Source organism: Brugia malayi (assembly GCF_000002995.4).
Source record: "Brugia malayi strain FR3 genome assembly, contig: Bm_v4_ChrX_scaffold_001, whole genome shotgun sequence".
NCBI lineage: Eukaryota > Metazoa > Nematoda > Chromadorea > Rhabditida > Onchocercidae > Brugia > Brugia malayi.
The window spans coordinates 9,452,933-9,473,606 of record NW_025062479.1 but is presented as its reverse complement, the minus strand read 5'-3'; the positions used below and the strand labels follow the sequence as shown (position 1 = coordinate 9,473,606).

The window sequence follows — 20,674 nt, the reverse complement described above, 5'->3', positions numbered from 1 at the left end:
GCGAACTGCGCTGAACAAGTCCCAATCTAAACCCAACCCACCTTGATCGATCAGCATTTCGGAAATTCAGGGAGCCATTATTTGTAGGTCGCCGAACTTTGCTGAAACGAATTATAAGGCTTTGTAATTCAAATGAGGAGATAGCGGGAAATTATTGTGTTGAGTTTGTGCGGTGTAAGGTGTTGTGGTTTGTGGGTGATTAGCTTGGCTTTTCTAGAAGTTTTGACGGTTATGATATATTTCTGTGCACTTATATCACTAATAGGCTCAACTTAGCAAAACAGCTATTCGAAATATGAATGCCCTATTTTACACTTCATTACACTGCTACTGTATATTGGTTAAGATTGCCTCTACAATAACTAAGAGTGTACTTGTAAAATAGGGTGGAACCCATAAGTAAGTACAGTTAGATTGCTGATTTAGTAGTCTTTTAAGAGTAGAACTGTTGCAAACGATAATTAATATGTTGAAATAATTTTCATAAAAATGGCCGAAAATATAGCGAGAAGTAAGGTAACAGCAATGTTGCACTATATGCCAGAGATTATTTGGCATGATAGGGACTCCTTACTTTCTGTGGATTTTCAAACACAGGAGAACGATGGAGTCGATTTTTATAAGGTAAAATTTATTTAATTTACCTTAATCTTTTTTATGTTGCAGTTCAATGTTTTTTACCGATAATATAACGTATTAAAACATACCTATATATTGCCTTTATTAAGGGAAGTTTATCTTATCTTAATAATTAAAATATTCTTTTATATATTTGATAAGTTTTTGATAGTTCGGATCTTATAAGGTGAGCCGATAACGTTTTTTCGTCTTTTTAGTAATTTATCATACGTTAAGCGTTGATAATGCCAGTTAACACTATTCCAGATGATTTTAACACAATAAAAGATCATCTATGTTTATTGCAATTATAGTTGGTAACATGTAGCTTACGAAAAGAAGTACGAATTTGGAAGATGGATTTTCGGATGTTGCCGTTTGGAATTGAAGATCTTGGAGTATATTTCATTGCAAATTTAGTTGGTCATCGTACAACTGTTAATGTTGCACGCTTTTCACCAGATGGTATTTTTTTAAATCAAGAGTATAGCGATATTGAAAATTCTTATCAATCAATCTTTTTCTTATCAATTTTCTTGTCAAATAATTTTTATAAAACTGAAGGACAATTCCTTGCGAGTGGAGATTGCGACGGTTGTATAATCATTTGGAAAATTGATACGAACAGTCCAAACCTGATATCGCCACGAGATGACGACTTCCCTTCAAATGTTGAAAACTGGGTCAGATACAAAACTCCATTAAGGTAAGAAAATTTGCATAAAATATTGAACACATTTGATAGCTCGAAGTTTGTGTTTCATCTATTTTTCCGAGTGATGAAGCACTATGTCTTTTCTTTGCAATCACTTTCGTAAAAAAGCGAGTCCTTAATTAAAACCCAACCTCATCTTGCTTTGTGATTCGTTATGAGATGATATTGTAAGACTTTTAAACTGTTCATGCTTCTTATAATGAATTCGATTCAGCCACAATAGTGATATTTGTTCTTTGTGCTGGAGTCCGGATAGCAAGCGTTTTGCCATTGTTTCCAATGATGAATCTTTCGCAATATATGAAGCAAATACAGGTGATATTCAGTCAAATATTATTTTACTTCAAAAAGTTGATTTTTATATCGACTAATTCTTAAGGAATGAACAGGGGCATAAAAATTTGCAGAAAGAAAGTCGTAGCAATAAACTTGTAAAACAGTAAACAGGTAGACGCTTGTGGCACATGAGGTCATATCGACGTTTCCCAAATGGTGTTGCGTGGGATCCACGTGGGAAGTATATCGTTACAATGTCCACTGATAGGAAATTGGACATTTTGTGTGGGAAGAAAGGAACTCGTTTAATATGCATCCAAAATGTTCGCTTGCCGGAGACAGTTTTACGAAAATCAAATTTAACAGTTGGTGTAAGTTTCAATTTGATTTGTTTCGAAAAATAAGACATGCAACTTACGCTTGATCCATTAAGGAATATTAATTGAATGATACTGAAATTTCATTGCCAAAAAAGAATCCTCATTTTAGAGTTACAAGTTATTTCACGATGATCAATTAATGTCCTTCTCTAGGATTCCGGATTTCTCACCTGACGGTGAATTGCTAATTGCACCAAGTATGTTAAAAAAATTTTTTTTAATATTATATGTTGAATCAAGGTTTTTTATTCCTATGTGTGAAGGAAGAATAAACAAGAAAGTAGAATTTCTGATTTCAATTTAACTTTTCTATCTCTTTCGTGCGTCTTATATGCATCTGTGGAATTCTGAGTAAATCATAAAATTTCTACTACGTTATTATGTCTTCTCATCTCATTCAGGTGGTATTTTGGAGACGGGTTCTTCAAATGTTTTAGGGACCTATATTTTTCGTCGTCATGAGTTTTCGAAGTAAGTTTTACAAGTAAAATTTTTCTTTGAATAATTGTTAAACAATCATGAAGTTTCCAGTAGTATCAGTGACGACCTAAAATATCACTTTTGGAAAATTTAATATATATGACACTTCACATTTCAGCACAATCGTATTTCGTGATACCGAAAGATTTCATTATCTGTAAAAAAAGTAGGCAGCCTCAGAAGGGTTAACAGTGGGAAATCGGACCATTAAAAATTGATCGAACTTTTTTTTTGAGTACCATTTTCAGTTGGGACTTTGTATCTACATTTTTAGAGGTCGTCCGGCTGCATTTATTCCTTCTTCAAAAGCTACTTTTCGTATATCTTGTTGTCCTATCTTGTACAAACTTCATAAGAAAGTTGTCGGTAACCCATTAAAGTAAGTTTTTATTTGATGAAATTATGTTGTAGTGAGTTTATTAAGAAGAAAAAAATTCTTTTATGTGTTTCTTCCAGTCTGTAATTGATCTGAGAAATTTGTTAAAAATTTCTTCGAAACATTGTTCTAAATAATGCTAAGAAGTCTATTTAGACTTCCATATCGCATTGTTTGGGCTGCACTAACGAAGAATACTGTGTATATTTTCGATAGCCAACTCTGCAGATGTGTGGCTTGTGCTACTAATCTTCAGTACGATACTCTCACAGATATGTCATGGAGTCCTGATGGACGAGTTTTGATGATTTGTTCTTTGGAAGGTTATATTAGTTTCATCAGGTATGTAAGTTTTTATCAAACTGTATTTCACTTATGTACTATCGTAAACTTATCTCTATCTTCCCTCAGATTAACTGTTGTACTAATCTATTGTTTTCGGTTTAGTTTAAGCATTAAGTTGAATTTCAGTTTTAGACGTTTATAAGACTCTTCAACTTAGGAAAATATTAGAATTTTTCATTCATTGTTTATCATTTCTATGCTTTCGTTTCATGCATGGTTGTTCGAATAATTTTGTTCAGGTTTGACGAAGTGGCGCTAGGTGAAAAATATACTGAAAAAATACCTGAACTTCCACCATCCCCGATATTTGAACGAGATAGAAAAGGACCTAAGTACAGTAAGTGATTCTGTGAGTGTTCAGTTTTCCAGTCAGATAACTGGAACCAATTATTCAGTAGCTTCAAATATTGTTGCTATTATATTGTGATGAATTTTACAAAGTACTGCTATCAGAAAATTTCAGGGAATTCTTTAAATCAATTTGATAAAAGACAAAGAGAGAGCTCACCACCAAATTCACTTCTGAAATATTTTAAAAGAATTTCCTCATCCCAAACAGGAAAGGAAGGAGATCAAGCTAAGACGTAAGTTTATATTTTTGAACTATTAATTACGACTATCTAAAATTATAATATTCAGAAAGATGTTATTATTAATTAACAAATATTAATTGGTGCAACTATTAGAGTATTTTGATTTGGTATACGATTGGTGTTTTTGTATTTGGCTAGAGCAATTACAAAAGAAAACATTCAGAGGCATATCAACACTAGACAGCAGAAGGAAAGAAGTTGGTGATGCTGTGAGCTCTAGCGATAATCCTCGAATAATTGTGAAGCGTCCTGCTAAATTTGACAGCAGTAAAAAGGAATCTGATAATAAAGTTAGGGACAAGAAACGGGCAAAGTTAACTACGTCACCATTGTTATAATTTGAAGAAATTACATATGTTATTTTTTGTTCATCTCTTGACAAAGCTTAAAATAATCGTCATACTTATTATGAATTTGTTTTCAAGGTGTGAACTCATGTGTTTATATGTATCTTAAATTATCTATTAATTATATCCTTGTCTTGTATTCTGTATCCACTTGTTCTGTTCAACAAACCCTTGCTTTTATCTGGTAATATTGTCTTAATCTTGTTGCGTCTCATAAGTTTCCATTTCACTTTTGTTTTGGATGACTTTTTTGCATTTTCTGCGATTTTGTTTTTATAATTCTCCTTTGATTTTCATGTTGACGTCCGAATTTATTTTGAATGATTTTTAAATTTTTCTTTGAGCAATTTCTGGTGATGTTACTTCTCTTGTTTGACAGTTTCTAATAGTGACTAATCCAGTGAGTCCTTTAATCTGCTTTCGGAGCAATTACATCTATAACTTAAGTAAAATAGGCCAACTGCCAATTTCTTTTTTATTTTCTGGAATTACTTCAACTATTATTTATGTGCTACCATTTTATTTCCCAACAGCGACTATTCCTAATAGTATATGATAAATCATCATGGTTTGGCGCTGTGGAACAGCTATTTTTACCGAAGGGGAAGAATGTTTATCTTTCATGTCGAAACTATTTCATAAATAGTTTTGACCGATCGGATAAGAGCAACTAATTTTTCGGACACGTAATTAAACTGATGAAATTATGGTCTATGATATGTCGTGGTATAATTCACTTTACCCTGCTGAAAATTCTGTCTTGATAGACTGCGCCTTCGTTTTCTGTTAACATTTTATCTCATTTGTTAGCATATTATATGCTTCCTTTACAATCAATATTCTCGATGACTCTAACTCAAAAGCGGGTTCGGTTACTTTGCGAAGACTTTAGAAATTTAGCTACAAATATTCCTTAGAAAAAGACAATAATAGCAGAGACGAAACATAAAGAAACGCATAACTTCTTTAATTTCTCGAAAAGCTATATAATATTGGGTTTCAAATAGTTTTGTGGTGCATGATGCCGTATAATTAAGCGATATATACTATCAGTTGTAAACAAAGGTTAGTAGTGGTTAGTATTAGAATTATATTCTACGAAGGAATTTCAAACCATATACCATGTAATTGATCGTTTTGGCAACATTAGCAATAAATGTCGATTATTAGTATATCAAATCCTCTATTTTTCTTGTTTTTCTGCTTACTGATACCACTGTCGTTAGAATCCTTAAAGATATTGGAATTATTCCAAATTCAGTACAGTGTACAGTTTACACTATTGACATCTGAGGTTATCTCTGGACTCTTCCTTGGTAGTTAATAAAGAATTGTATATCCTCAGATACTGATTTTCCAACAAAAACAGAAATTCCCATTTTGTGAGAAACAATGAACAGTTAAAAAAAGAATCATTTTCGACTTATGAATCATAAAAAAGAGTAGGAAAAAAAAAAGACCAATTTTTTGTTGATATTGTTCGCTTATGATATGATTTAGAGAGGGAAATACTTCTCGGACCATTTGTATCATGCCATATGCGATAACAATCATTCGTAGTTCATTATCTGCTTGTGGCATCCATTCCAATCTAAGTTTTTTTTTTTCCATTAGTTCTTAAAAAATAGTTAAAATCTAAAGTCGATTGCATTGTTTTTATGAGGTTATTATGATCATCAGGAATATTCAAGGATTTTGTTCGGAGTATAAGTACAATTATATATCGGGAAGATGGCGAATATCATTCTATTGCTATCTATTTGCATTTCCTTTTAGGACTAGAATCATCAAATTTCAAATAGTAGTAATAGAACACTAGAACATCTGGTTTTTTTGTTCAAGATATCATTTTTTTAAACGAAATTTAATTTACCGTAATGAATCTTCATCAAAAAATGTACAATTGGGCCGAATGAATGCATAAATTTTGCCTTCTTTTATGAATTGCCATTTAGTGCTCGTAGAAAAACAACAACGATATGATGTAAAAAAATTGGAAATTGAGTTTGATACGAGTTTAATTTGGCATCGATCACATTGGTCAACATATGATGAGATTTGGACGATATTTGAGCAAGGTAATTCCAAAAATCCGAATATTCTCATGCCTCAAATTCATTTTAGTGTGTTTTAATCAAATTTTCCTCATTCTTTTATTAGAATTTAATTTCACCATATTTCTTTTACGGATAGAATATGCTTAGGAAATCTGGTCATCTGACAACAGATACTGGAGGTTTTGAATTCATTAAACGAATAGAAGTTCAAATTTTATTTTTAAAAACTTCCAGCTTAGTATAAATTTGAGGTCAGTATTACAGTTGACCTGATATAGGTTGCCTAATTTTAGCTATCACAGTTCCACATTCTTCAGGATCGGAATCATCGAACGTAATTGAAAAAATTCTCTTGATGCCTTTAGAAAGAATCATTTCCTCAGGTCGTAAACTAACACTGAGCACACGAACGTTATTTTCATCCGTTATTTCAAAATCAATCGGACTGAAGTTCACTATATTTTTGATAATATATCCTTTGATAGCCGCTTGAAGCTGCAATAAATGTGACAAGAAAGGACATGAATTGTTAATTCAGATAAAACTTCAAAATTCATTTCAACAGTTAATTTGTAATCGTTGTTTTATAGTCAAAATAATGATAACAAATCCTGTATTAGTAAATGCAAAAAAAAGTAATTCACCTGAGCAACATCTACTAGTCGTATATTAAGCATCTTATAATATTGAAGCAATGGTAATGGATCGAGTTTTGTTAGTTGTGGTGCCACTGTGGTCGAGAAACGCCTAGCTGTCCGTGTAAGTTGAGCTGTTAGGGAATGCTTTCTCGAATTCATCATGCTGCTACAACTATTTTTATGGGATCGATTATTATCCGATTCCATATTCATCGTATAAGAATTACTAAATTGCAATAATATTTGATAGATGATAACATTTCAACAGTATGAAATGATATTTATCAATAGTTGAGATTACAATTTGGCATCAGTGAATGGATAATAAATATTCGGAAAATGTATAATAAAAAATTTTTTAAAGATTAGTCATTTTTAGTTCTTGTTTTTTTTCTCAGAGACTGATTGTCTGGTATAACTAATTATATAGAATTTTCTCCAAGAGAATTTGTTAAATGTGAAAATTTTCAGCTTTTAAAATATTTGGAAGAATGTATTTTTCAGGATATAAAAAATCATTGGCGATATTTTTGATTGTAAAACTTTTGATATCAATCTGATTTCACTGTTTAATCAGATGGTACCGATCAAATTTCATCCTTTAACGAAATGGCATATTATTAGCTTTCGTCAGTTATCAATTTTTTCATATCAGTTAATAGTTAAGGATTAAATCATCTTGAAGGAGAAATTCACATGTTTAATAACGTGCAACATGAAACTTAAGCATAATTTTTATCTTTTGAAAATATTATTCAGAAAGAAATTTGTTAGAATTCACTAATTATAAATTTAAAAATTAACGAATGAATAATTCGAGTTCATTTGAAAATTTAAAACTTCTTAGAATAACGAAACTGTGTACATAATATGTCAAAATATTTTATTACAATTATGTTAAGGAAGATAACGCTGAAGTAGAAAATACGGCGGACATGAAATGTTAGTACAAGAAGTGATCGCGTTCTGTGCTTTCCCAGGAATAACACTTACTATTCCCAAGCGTGTTTTTTACCATTCAAATTTTAGTGTAAAAAAAAGCAAAGTTAATAAAACAGATTGTCTGAAGTAAGTAAGAAGATGGAATCGGCAATATACTGCAATCCCGAGAGAATGCGGAAAAAGAAATGCAAAAAAAGGAGTTCTAGAACAAAAACGAATTTTCTTATTAGTTAAGTTAGTAGTGCGTAATTTTGAAAATAATTGTATAAAGCTTTTCCTTCGCATTTTTCTTAAACAAATCAATATTGTTTTTGTTTCCTGAGGAAAATTCGATAAATTAAACCTGTTAGCTCTTATAAAACTTTTAAAAAGTAGCAAATATTTTATTCTGTTTTTTTACAGTAAGTAAAGTTTGAAATTCCGGTATGAACATCGAGATATGTTTATTGTTAGATGTGATGTAATATCAATTCCTTTCATTTTCTATATCTTAAATGAACATTTGATTGCAAAAATTTCCTAGATAACAAAATATTTCATCACAAAGGTCGGAATCAAAAGTTTAAATAAATAAATGTTATGGAAACATAACACAGTATTTGTATGTTTATGTATTTAAATGTACATATATGCTTATGTATGTATGTGCGTGTGTGTATGTGTGTACTTTAAAGTTGATAAATGTGAAGAAAAAGAAACGGACGCTTATATTCTTCAAATTATGCTAATCATTAGTGTTTAAAAACATAATGAAAATTTATATCCAATTATTTGGAAAAATCAGTTGAAATAATTTATATTAAATTATAAATCTTTTAACAATAATCATAGAAGCGGCAACTGAAAAACTAAGAATAGAAAATAAAATTTTTGAAAACGAGAAAATTATTTTTGGATTTGTATTCATTAATAAATTATTGCACAAGAAGTGTAATAATTCCATATGATTAATGTATAAAAATAATTTTTAGAATGCAAATTGTTTTAACTAAAAATGCGATTTTTTTAAAATCATTGCTAGTATAGTTAAATAAAGTAAGTATAAAATATGAAAAGATAAAATGACCAAGAAAACATTTGAATCAAAAAAAAAACTACTACTTAACAAATAATTAATTATTCGAACAGTACCTTTCATAACAAAATGAAAATTCGCTAATTAAAATAATTCTTTGATATTCATATAAGTTTATCCAACTTTGCTTCTCACATTCCTTTTTTTTCTTCAACTTATTCTTAAATGTTTAGTTTTTAACAGTAAACTTTCATAATAAAAACGTTGAAGGAAAAAGAAAGTACAGAATAATCAATGCGACGAGAAAATTCTATACCGAAAAATATTTTTTTTCATGTATAAAACAACTTCATGAAAACAAATATTGAAATGTTAGATTCCATTTGGTTTCATTTTGATTAAGCGATAAGTTATATCAGAAGTTACATTGAGAAAGAATTCAGAAGCGATCAGTGGAAAGTACAAAGTTGATTTCTAAGCTATTATCTCATAATCCGAATTAGACTAACATACAGTACAACGTGGGCAAGAAGTTGAACAGTTTAGTGTAATAAGATTTATCAGATAAATCCTCCATTCGAAAATGAAAAAAAAAAAAAACGATGTTTGTTAATTGCATTTTGATAAAAGCAAATTTTCATTTAAATGCATTTATTATTATTTTAATAATGAATTTCATATTTTATTTCTGAAATCCTTTACTTCTTTTTGGACTATTTTTCCAATTTTTATAGGTCGAAAGTTTAAAAAACATAAGTGACATCATATTTTTAATATAACATATTGTAATATTCTCCGGATTAATTTCCTTATTTGTTTTTTTCCTCATAGTAAAAAATTAAAATAAGTTCCTAAGAGAAAAAAAATACTTAAAAAAAATAAGTTCTAAAAAAATAGTTAAGGAAGTTGATGAAATTCCATTTTTAATCAAATTATTTGCTTTTGGTTAAATTAAATGCGAAACTTTCCGTTTTCCTCGTAATCAATCCAGAAAGATGCAAATATGGAATAAACAGGATTGATGATACTTTGGAAATTCTGTCTCTTAAAAAAAGTACCTGTCAGGACAAAGATTGATTAAATAAATTGACCATTAAATTTGTTACACAGTTTGCCACATTTTACTGATAAAAACACCATCGTCACGCATGTAGGATTTTAAATATATTCATTCATACGGGGATTTTCTATTATTTAAATTATTCCTCGAATTTATTTATTTTAAGTGGGCCAAAATTGCGAAAGGATTGTATTTAAGGTGCAATTAACGAGCCAAGCTTTTCCGCTCCATTAAATTTCAATTGTCAATTGTGGTTCATTATACAAAATAATGGATTAAAGAACTGTTTTTCTACTTTTCTTTGTCTTTCGTAAAAATTTGCTTCAAATTTCATATTTTCTTTCTTATACAAAATTTTTTCTTAAGTGCTTTGCAATTCGTTTTATGTTTTATGAAATAATTAATTGTGCTGTTCAAGAAATCAGCTCCATTGATAATTCAGTAAGTTGAGAGTTACACCTAAATCAAACACAGAAGATCGAAACTTCTAGAAAGAAAAAAAATTAATCATTGAATTATTTGTAAAGATGAGTAAATCATAAAATAATTAATGTTGCTTATAAATTAAATTTTTCCTTAAACAAAAGTATAGCCATTGATGAAGAAGAAGAAATTAATATCAAAAATTATTAATTTTACGATATTAATATTTTCAATGTGATCTAAAACGATCAAAATATTAATCGAGCAATTCTTTAACAAAGAATGTAGCTGTTAAAATGTATTAATGCAAACAACATAATTGAAATTAATTGCAAATCACAAACTTGTACAATTTTTTATATAATTAATCATGTAATCGACTCTAAGCTTTTTTCGATATCGATTAATTTAGGATAACTATAAAAACTGCTGCAAATATATTAGATAGAGCAAATAAGGAAAAAAAGAAAAATTTATTTTTAAGATTAACATTAAACAGCAGTAAAGGACTGAAAATAATATTAAACATATAAATTTAGCATAATTCAAAACAAATGATAAACGAAAAGGAAATTTTTCATTTATCTGAGATTACTTCATTTCTCATAATGCTCATTAAAACAATGTAACAAGATAGCTGTTATTGATCGAAAATGAATATACCTGATTTACCTACCTTATTATATACTTATTATAAAATTTCAAAATAAAGTGTCATCAACGATTCATTCCATTATAAAACCACAATGATTTGATACATATTGTTGATTGCTTTTCACTAAAAATTTTTAATGCCTTTGTATTGATATATAAGCTACAAAATATTTACAAACGTTTATTTATGGATAGATCGGAGAATTTGAAAAGAAATAGGTTATCGGCTGGTTCATCTTGTATGACTGAAATGAATGATGAACGGCCTTGACGCATATCACTCTGTTTATACAAGCCTTCTTTTTCTTCTTCCTACCTTTTTTCCGCTTCATCCTTTCTAAACGAACTGTTTCACTATTCAATACAAAGCCTAAATTTCTATTATACATCAACACTTTACCAATCTTTTCCATTCACTTACTCCTCCTTCATCATTCTTTTCACCTCTTAATTCTGATTCATTATTTAATTCCAGAAATAACACACTTCAATACCGAATGGATATAAATCAAAATACAAAGGAATTTTTCTCGTTTCTTTTCTTCTCTCTCCGTACAATTACCAAATTTATCAATTTAATTCTCAAAAATAATTTCCCATCTTATTTGTAACGCTAATTGTTCATAACAGATTATTTCATTCGATTCGATAATAAAGTCTATTTATAGGAATTTCGAAAAGTCTTCTAAGCTCTGTTATAACATTTAAGAAGCTGGTCGGATTTATTCCTTTCATTCTACAAACTACTTTTTTTTATCTTTTTCATTTCAATTTTACTAATTCTGTAAATGACACATCCGTTTCATCTTCAATACACTATATTATTACTATATATATACTTACATTATACATTATATATGTGTATTTTAGTTTTTTATAAATATATGTATAAACTTTCAAAACATCCAATAGATTAACAGATCAATAGCAACCATTAATTAATTTTGTATTTGGTGATGAAGACCGAAACTTCGCTTCTCCCGCCAAATTGTTAACTTTGCAATACACGTTCCAACTTTTTTTTTTCATTTCTCAATTCTCAGCGATTGTTATCTTTTTTCGCGTTCTCTTTCTTTCTCTTTTTTTCCCCAGGCAATGTCTGATTCAATTTATGCAAATCGTGTTTTTTTTTTTTCAACAATTTCTCACGTATTTCCTAGCAAAAAAAAAAAAAAAAAAACTAACGTGTTAGTAGTAGTCATTAAAACTGTATTATATCATAAATCATCTAAAATGAAAACCGGTATGCTTCATCGTCGATTAATTAAAAGGGGAAAAGAACATTTGCAACAATTGCTGGATCGAAATCATTCGGTTTAAGTTATTCTAGCTTGTGAGATAATAGAAAATTATTGTAATTTTTCTCCTTGAACTAATCAAAGGTAGAACTACAGGTAAAGAAAGGAAAAAGTGTAATTTAATTACAAATTATAAATATTAGTGAATTAAGTATTATGAACTGGAGTATTCGTATGTGTATGAAGAATGGAGAGCATTTTGAAAGGCTAGTTTAGCCTAGCGTAAAGCTTATCAAGCAACTTAGCATGTCACGCGGAGATTTAATGAGTTAGCTACTATCTGATAAATTGAATTGAATATGCCATTGATGCTTCATCTTCTAGTATCATTTGAATATGTTTCACATTCTTCCTCTTTTCAAGCGAAGAAAAAAAAATGAGTGCTATACGCATCATATTTACATTATGTTTTCAATGCACACTTTCAGTTTTAATACTTTCTTGCTGACTTGTTTGGTTTGTTTCTTAAATGCTTTACTTAAAAGCTATATATTTGTCGAAATTTAAAAATACTCTATTCTGTTGTTATTTAATCACTGATTAATTCTTTTTTAAGTTTTCCTATCATTGAGTAAATAATATAACAGATACACTAATATAATGAATTTGTTTCTTTTTTTTTTTTTTCGTCTGGGGGGAGGTGGAGAATGGAGGAGTTGTCAGAGATAAGAAAAAATAATTTTGGATGAAGAAGAGGCAAAATTCACATTGTTTCCTTAAATAATTTAAATATTTCTAGAAAACAACAAAATTAATTATTTATTTGAAAAATAACCAATATTTATGGCTAAAAAATTGGTAGTGAAAAGTGATGCAGAAGGATTGAATTTCTGATAGTCTTTTGTATCACCGATTTTTAATGAAAATTCAACGAACTTCCAAACTCAATAAGTAGGTAAATGCGGTAATAGCTTAATGTTCTCTTAATCCTTAATGAAGTGATAAACGAGAAGTGAAAAAGAATAAGAGAAAGAGAGAAGTGGAAAGAGGGAGAGAGGAGAAGGAAAAGTAGATAAAAGGTAAAGATGCGAAAATATGAAAATTTGAAGCTGGTAACTAGGAAGAAGAAAGTGGATACATATTGTAAGATTATGTATGTGCGACCTAATTTTTCATGACCACAAAACATGAAATTTTCTATTAAAATTATCTCTTTTCTCATACTTTAATAACTATACTTGGCAATTTTGTCTGCTCTGCAAAATTACCAATTAATGCAGCAAGCAACAACAGCAACGACAACAGAGATAAGAAAAAACATTAAGGATTCTAAGATTTGTTAGGTAAATTGTGAGCAATTTTTTGATGAGATAGTAACTGTCGAATTAATTGGTAATGCAACTATCTTATTGACAATTTATTTACAAAAATTATTAACTTAAGAATTAATTGTAGGTGTGAGACTTAGTTTGTAAATTTTCAAAACATTTTTTTTTTAATTTTTCAGTTTATTTACAACATTTTTTTTAGTTTTTTTTTTTTATACAAGTTTATACAAGACTTTACCATCTGCTCTGTTGAAGTTTCTGCTTTTCTCTCTCTCTCTCTCTTTTCTACTAATCCCATGACATTCTTCCTTCCCTCAAGTATTCCATCTATGTCCAAGAACAAAGTGTAAAGAAGTTTTTTTTCTTAATTACACATTAAATTTTCGTTTAGTGAAATTCAAAATGATGCGTCACATCGTTTTATCAAATAAAATATGCTTAGTCTTTCTAGAACTATTCAAATAATTTATCCATTTTTAAAAAGGACACAGCTGCTGAAAGTAAATAATGGACGGACTTGAATATCATCTTATTTAATGGCTTCTTTTAATCCGTTTTTTTCCCCACCCCCCTCCCTCCCTCACCCTCCCACACCTCCCCAGAATGTGTTATGGAAATTTTAGATCCAAAATTCTTTATATTATGTTTAGTCATGATTTTCACTTCCTTTTGGCTCGCATTCTCTCCTTTAAGTTCTTGAATTTTATGTGAGTTCATTAAATTATAATTTAATGAAAACTCCACTTCCTTTATGATAATTTTGAATTTTGAGGTATCATGGTGGATGGATTTTTTTTTGTTTTAATTAGGATACTTAGCAATTTATTAATCTAAGTGGAACACCAGTGAGATAATAACTTATTAATAAATTAATCATTTATTATTACTATTAGTTGTTAGAAGAAATGTTTAGTGGAATATTAAAGTTATTTTATTCAATATTGTACTATTTATTTGTTGCTACCCAAAATTTAATATCAAATTTACCGTATCTTTTCATGAGCAAAAATTATTTCACCAGTAATTATTCTGCATTTCTCATGATCCTCACTTGCCAGTAGACTTCATCGCTTTCATTAATTCAGTAGACTGTTTATGTTTGTAGATGTAAAATGTTAGTTAGTGCCGATGCAGTAGTAATTGTTATCAAATAAGATGATAATTGAAAATTATTCTATTGTAACATTTATAAACCCAGAGAATTCCCTCTTTTTTTTCTACCATGTATTCTAGTTCACTTTTTCCCATGTCGCAGAAAGTTTATCTTTTATCAAATCTTTGATTTGCATGAATTCATCAGCCATAAGGCTATGGAATGAATAGTTTGATAAATTTAACAAATTTGATGGGATTTTTGATTCCGATGAGAGGTTTGTTAATCATATTATTTTGCACAAGTTGTATGATGCTATAATTTCATTATGCTTAGTAATACTTTTACATATACTTTATGAATCATTGATAGCTGATGCATGAACAATTTTTTTTATCACGATAAGTTATACCGAAGTTTTCTGGTGACATATATTGAAAAAATGAAAGTATTAGAATGGTAAGAAATCATTTTGTTATTTTCAATAATTTGAAATTTAAACAAATACGAAAAAGTTGGATTTTGGATTGAATAACTTTAGTTGTTACTTTACAGTAAATCGTAAAAAATTTAATATGTAAAACTATATCTGCATCCTATCTTTTTTTCTATTCGCAAATTTAGGTAAAGGTTTTTAATTTTGTTTACAATGATGAATCCGCATGTATATAATCGCTAATATTCTATACTTTCTTATCAGTGTCCTTTGAGTAGAATAGACTAATTATACCAATAAAATTATAGCAAATAATATTGTGATATTATTTGAAGAAAAGAAGGATCGTTTGAAAATACTGACTAACATAATTTATATTTTGAATTTATAACATTATTGAAGACATTTATTACCAACACAAATTCATTCCATCATCAATTATAATGTCCACTTTTTGATTATAATTGATTGCAGTTGGATTTTTGATTACAACTGATTACGATTTGATTGCAATTCAAAAGATCAAAAGTTAACAAAACAAAAGAGACAAGAAAAAATTCAGCAGCAATTAAACCTCCATCAATTATTCTTTTCCCGACTGAAGCACTATCGACTTAGTACATTGATATTAATGAAGTGATATACAACGAACTCTTGAAGTGTTTTTTTGCTTTTTTAAACGATATAATTGTCTTACGTTATTTATTATTTTTGAATACAAATAAATTGATGAAGAAGGTAAAGGAATGCTAATGTTAATGGCATCAAATGATTTACCTAATGGAAATCGGAAAATGATGGAAAATGATCAAGAAAGAATCAACAAACAAAAACCATTATCTAAGCAAGATTCATTGATAGGAAGGCCATCAACTTCGCACCCAACCTTCGAAGAGCATATTCGTTCCATTCCGGTGCTTTTTGCTTGATTTGTTTTAAAAAGAAACGTAGTTTTATTATGAGTTATTGAATTCCAATGTTTCAGTTGTAGATAAAAACTTAAGTATTGCAGAAAATGACAGAAAAAGATTTTAAATTTTGCAGTAAAAATATTCAATATTTGTGGTGGATAAACAATGTAAACGAGGAAATAAGACTAGAAAAGTAATAGAGTATTTTGGAATTATTTTTTGCTAAATTTTGCTCATCTAAAATTATAAATAAAATATGAAATTAACCGAGATGATCATATGTAACAAATTCTAATGATATAGGATGATTTCAAAAAATATAATTATTATTTTACTATAAGGAAAGTGGTATATAGCGCCAATGATATGAAAATTCAGCTTTATTCAAATCACTCATAACCGTCATATTATAGGACAGAATATTTGATAAGGAGGGGTCGTTGATGAGTGTTACTTTGGACTCACTAATCGAACTACTTATTCCAAGTGGTAATTACTCAATTGAACAATCATACATTTTTGCTGCTTTACTTAATATTCGTATTTTCATATCACCACCAGATTTGATACAAAAAATTTTACAGGTCTATTTTAATTTTTATCTAATTTAACCTAATACTTTTACTTTTCTCATATTTTAACACGTAAAAAAATTAGCTATGCAGTTTCTGCTGTAGATAAAAAAAAAATTTAATTTTTTTATTGCAGCAATGTGTTTTCAAGCAGAATGCTACTGGAGCAAATTTTACAAAAGAAGGACGAACACGTACTTTCCGTGTAATCTATAAATTATGTTTAGAATGGACTCGAAGCATTCCATATGATTTTCATGATCAGCAAATGCAGCAACGTTTGATTGAACTGCTTAGTTTATGTTCCACTGATGAACATTGCAAATTACATACGGATAGATTACTTCAACAACTTTATCATACGGGAAGATAATTTCAACGTTTACTGTTTCAGCGCTAAAAAAATAAATGAAAAAAATAAAAATGAAAAAATCGATAATATGATCTAACGGAAAAGGACCATTTGTACATTTGTGGACATAAAGAGTAAATGTATAAATTAAAAGTTTTCACTTGAATATAAAATGTACCTAAGTTGTAAATAACATTGCGCATTTTAGCTTGATCGAGCAGAAAGATTCGAACGAGCTCTGATAAATATTTCGTCAAGTGTGGCTCAAATCATGAATATTGACGATAATAACTATGTTTGTTCTAATAATTTATTATATAGCTTTTTAACGAATGAAAATTTAAGCATATTTCACTATGTCATATTATTTCACAATCTTTTTTATAGTAATTACAGAAAGGATTAGTGGAAATTTGTCCAAATCCAACAACTTTAGCGCGGCAAATAACACTTATTGAATTGGTTAGAAAGCATTTCATTTACTTCTTATCTCATTTTTCCATTTATACAAAAAATTAAACAATTGTTTTAACAAATTAAAATTTGTCTATAAAATGCTATAATCCTATAACTGAAGCAATTGCTAGGAGCGATTCAGTATGATTGGTCCAGATGAAATTGTTTACGCTTCAATGGATGACGATACTAAGAAAGTTTGTTTTTATTTGTGCAAGTTTTTTTTGGAAATTTTGTTCTAAAGATATAACATAAGACGAAACAAGATAAACAAAAGAATTTCCTGCATTGTTCAAAATAACAATATAAACATTATTTTTAATTAAATTTAAAAATTTTTTCTATTCCTATTTAGAGATATGGTAATGGTACAAACAACATAAAGTACTATATTGATTGGTCTAACCGATTGACATATCTTACGGCTACTGAAATACTACGATGCAGTAAAAGACATTGTCGGATACATACCATTGAGTATTTCATTGATGTTGCTAAAGAATGCATCAATATTGGCAATTTCAATTCATTTATGGCTATCGTAGCTGCTTTATCGTTACCGCTTATAGCAAGACTGAAAAAAACTGTAATTCGTTTCCATTCAATTTAGTCCGTTCCTATTCTTCCGATTTTCAGTTTTTTTTTTTCTTTTTTCTAATTGTTACCAGAATGCTATTAGAGACTTAATATATATAAGACTTAACATTTATAATTAGTTTGTTGTGCAAATCTCAATACATTGCAAATATTGAAAATTTATTTTAGTTCTTTTTTTTGTCTAATCAGTGACTAAGGAAATGATTTTATCATTAAAATTATACTTAAGAAGGTGAAAAAACAAGAACTGCCAAGATTTATTGATTGATTGCTGATGGAACAAATTGGCAAAGATTTCTTCGAGAATTTCTTATAGAAAAGTTATATAGAAGAACTTCCAATTGTTAAAGATAACTTTTCGGTGCTATTTTCTATGTCGAAACTCACTTCATATATTAGAAGTATTAAGTATCAAATGAAAGTGTGACATATATTTCATAATTTAGTGACTACAAAATGAGAATATTAAATTGAACTTACCAGTGACAAGAAAATGAACATATATGAATTGTTAATTTTATATGAAATACATCCTAACAGTCAGTTTCAATATTACTAGTAATAGGTTATAATTAGATACTTGAAAACATACAAAAGATTATCAGAACAAGGTGAACAATAAATTTTTGATAACTTTGAATTAGTAACAAATTTTGATTTTAATTTTTAATAAGTAATACCATTTGAACAACCCTCTATCAATTGCTACCTTGCATACGCATATTTTTCATTGTTTATTTTTCTTTTAACAAATTTAAGAAGTCCGAAGTTATTAAAATTTTATTTCATTAAGCTTTTTGTTCAAATATTGTTATGGAAATAAAGAAATAAACAGTTACAGTGGAATCGTGTTGAGAAAAGTAAACTTGACATTCTGCGTCATCAGTTCGACCCAACAGCAAACTTTGTTAGCTATCGGTCAACTCTTAAAGCAGCAATATGGCGTTTTAATAGTGCTCGAAATGAAAGTGATGCTGTAAGCTATTGCATTTTTTCAAATTAAATTTTGATTTAATTTGTATTTTTTTAAAAGTAGAAAAGTTTGTAATACATCTTGTAAAATTTTCAAAAATATTTAATTTTGTGCAGAATTTTTTTAGATTATCATACCATTTTTTGGTCTTTTAATCAAGGATCTGTCATTGCTGCATCGTCAGTGTGCGCAATTACTTCCAAATGGGCACATAAATTTTAAGGTCTAAAATCTATTTGCATTTTTAGCAAATAGTAGAACCGATGAAAGTTTTTGAAGTGTTAAAACAGAAGAATTGTTGATATAATTGATGAAATTATTAATTAATTAGTGGGAAGATTATTTAAATTAATAGTACATTTGCTAGTAATGTGGTGACACTATGCAACTACTATAACTATGCATTATTTGAACAAATAATCTAACCAGAACAATCCCAATATAAAAGAGAGCAAAAGAATGACCTAATTGATCTAACAGAACAAATCTTTTCATTTTTTCAGATGTTCAGCCAATTTGGTAGCGAAGTGTCAAATTTTCTGAAGTGGAAAAATCATAAATGTTTATTTGAACGTGACACTCGCACTTTGCATCAACTTCTTCTTTCTAGGACACTCACTGAAAAACGTTTGTTATGCTTTTTTAAAGCTAATTTTTGAAATTGCTTTTAAAAAAATGTTGAATTTCTATGAAATGATCAGAAAAAAAATACTGTTCTTTTTTTTTATTTGAAGGATACTATGATAATTTTGACATGAAATTATATGCATAAGTCACAAAAAAAATTAGTCATTTTAGAATTAATTAAATTATCATATAATTGTGAAATGGCCGAACAAACAGCAGAAAAGGAGCTGTACAGACGACTGAAAAATGACAATAACACTCAATGAACAGTGAACAATTAACATATATGTATTATTTTTCAATTATGCAGTATTTTGTTTCTGATTGAAAACAATAAATAGAAAGCGAACTTTCTCTTACAATAAGTAACCATGCAGCAATAAGTTATTTCTTCCTCAGTAATAGTTAAAAAGTAGGGAATAATAATATACCACTTGCTCCATCTTACGTTTCAGTTTCAATCCTGGCCATTCATTACTGGAAGAATTGAACCAAATGATGAAAATTACTTCCCTATATTCTATTGTTCTCATCAATAAATGTGAAATATATAATTTTGTTTACCTACACACAATTAATGGAAAGATTTAAAGTAATTAAATTACCTTATTTTGAAATTAATAGTGCAAAATTAAATTTCCTTCAAAATCGTTAAAAATTCCTTTCAATAACATGCATACTACAAATTATTTTATAGAGCACAAATAATTTATAATCAATTTATTTTACTCGCTTTTGTGCTTTTCCTTTTAGTGCGGTAATTAAGTTAAGTCATTCAAAAATATCGAATCATTTTTTCATGCAAAGTTTTAGAATTAATATTTTAGATGGCAGCAGTCGATAAAAAATCTTCTTAATAATTTCTGAATGAAATTAGTAATTTTCATAAACTATAAAAAGAGTTAAGTTGTTTGATTGCAATCATTTTAGTGATACGGAAAATGCCCTTATCTCCCTAATAATTCTACAAAGATATGCAATTTGACTCAAATAACTTCAGATTTTGGAAACATATTTTAGCTGCATAAATAAAATTTGTTTAAATAAAACAAACAACATAGAATTTCAATTTATCAATTCATCCAGTGCTTTGATTTAACATCAAAAATATAAAAAGTTAATAATTGCTTACAGAAAACTTATAAGATTTATAACTTGCTTTTTTTTAAAAA

The 20,674-nt window shown here is 28.5% G+C and overlaps 3 protein-coding genes across 7 annotated transcripts; 2 read left to right on the top strand and 1 right to left on the bottom strand.

The window, feature by feature from the left end:
• Positions 1-489: 489 nt before the first annotated feature.
• On the top strand, positions 490-4,121 carry Bma-chaf-2 (Uncharacterized protein; the record flags this gene model as incomplete). Its single annotated transcript, XM_001898690.1, has 12 exons — positions 490-624; positions 933-1,083; positions 1,183-1,324; positions 1,548-1,648; positions 1,781-1,980; positions 2,099-2,186; positions 2,391-2,460; positions 2,744-2,848; positions 3,002-3,187; positions 3,430-3,527; positions 3,654-3,774; positions 3,947-4,121. The coding sequence occupies 12 exons, from the start codon at positions 490-492 to the stop codon at positions 4,119-4,121; spliced, it is 1,572 nt and encodes a 523-aa protein (XP_001898725.1).
• A 2,324-nt stretch (positions 4,122-6,445) lies between these two features.
• On the bottom strand, positions 6,446-7,038 carry Bm5230 (Uncharacterized protein; the record flags this gene model as incomplete). Of its 2 annotated transcripts, none has more annotated exons than XM_043074236.1 (2): positions 6,446-6,682; positions 6,832-7,038. In XM_043074236.1, the coding sequence occupies 2 exons, from the start codon at positions 7,036-7,038 to the stop codon at positions 6,446-6,448; spliced, it is 444 nt and encodes a 147-aa protein (XP_042930170.1). The 2 variants fall into 2 exon arrangements, with proteins under 2 accessions (XP_042930170.1, XP_001898726.1); XM_001898691.1 differs by having other exon boundaries at positions 6,832-6,987.
• Positions 7,039-15,766: 8,728 nt separating this feature from the next.
• On the top strand, positions 15,767-19,768 carry Bm5234 (Uncharacterized protein; the record flags this gene model as incomplete). 4 transcript variants are annotated; one of them, XM_001898692.2, is made up of 11 exons in its annotated part: positions 15,767-15,928; positions 16,339-16,509; positions 16,634-16,702; positions 17,058-17,144; positions 17,246-17,311; positions 17,437-17,502; positions 17,661-17,891; positions 18,744-18,878; positions 19,003-19,098; positions 19,379-19,502; positions 19,674-19,768. In XM_001898692.2, 11 exons carry the CDS (start codon positions 15,767-15,769, stop codon positions 19,766-19,768), a joined length of 1,302 nt encoding a protein of 433 aa, XP_001898727.2. The 4 variants fall into 4 exon arrangements, with proteins under 4 accessions (XP_001898727.2, XP_042930167.1, XP_042930168.1 ...); XM_043074233.1 differs by having other exon boundaries at positions 18,738-18,878; XM_043074234.1 differs by lacking the exon at positions 19,003-19,098.
• Positions 19,769-20,674: the final 906 nt, after the last annotated feature.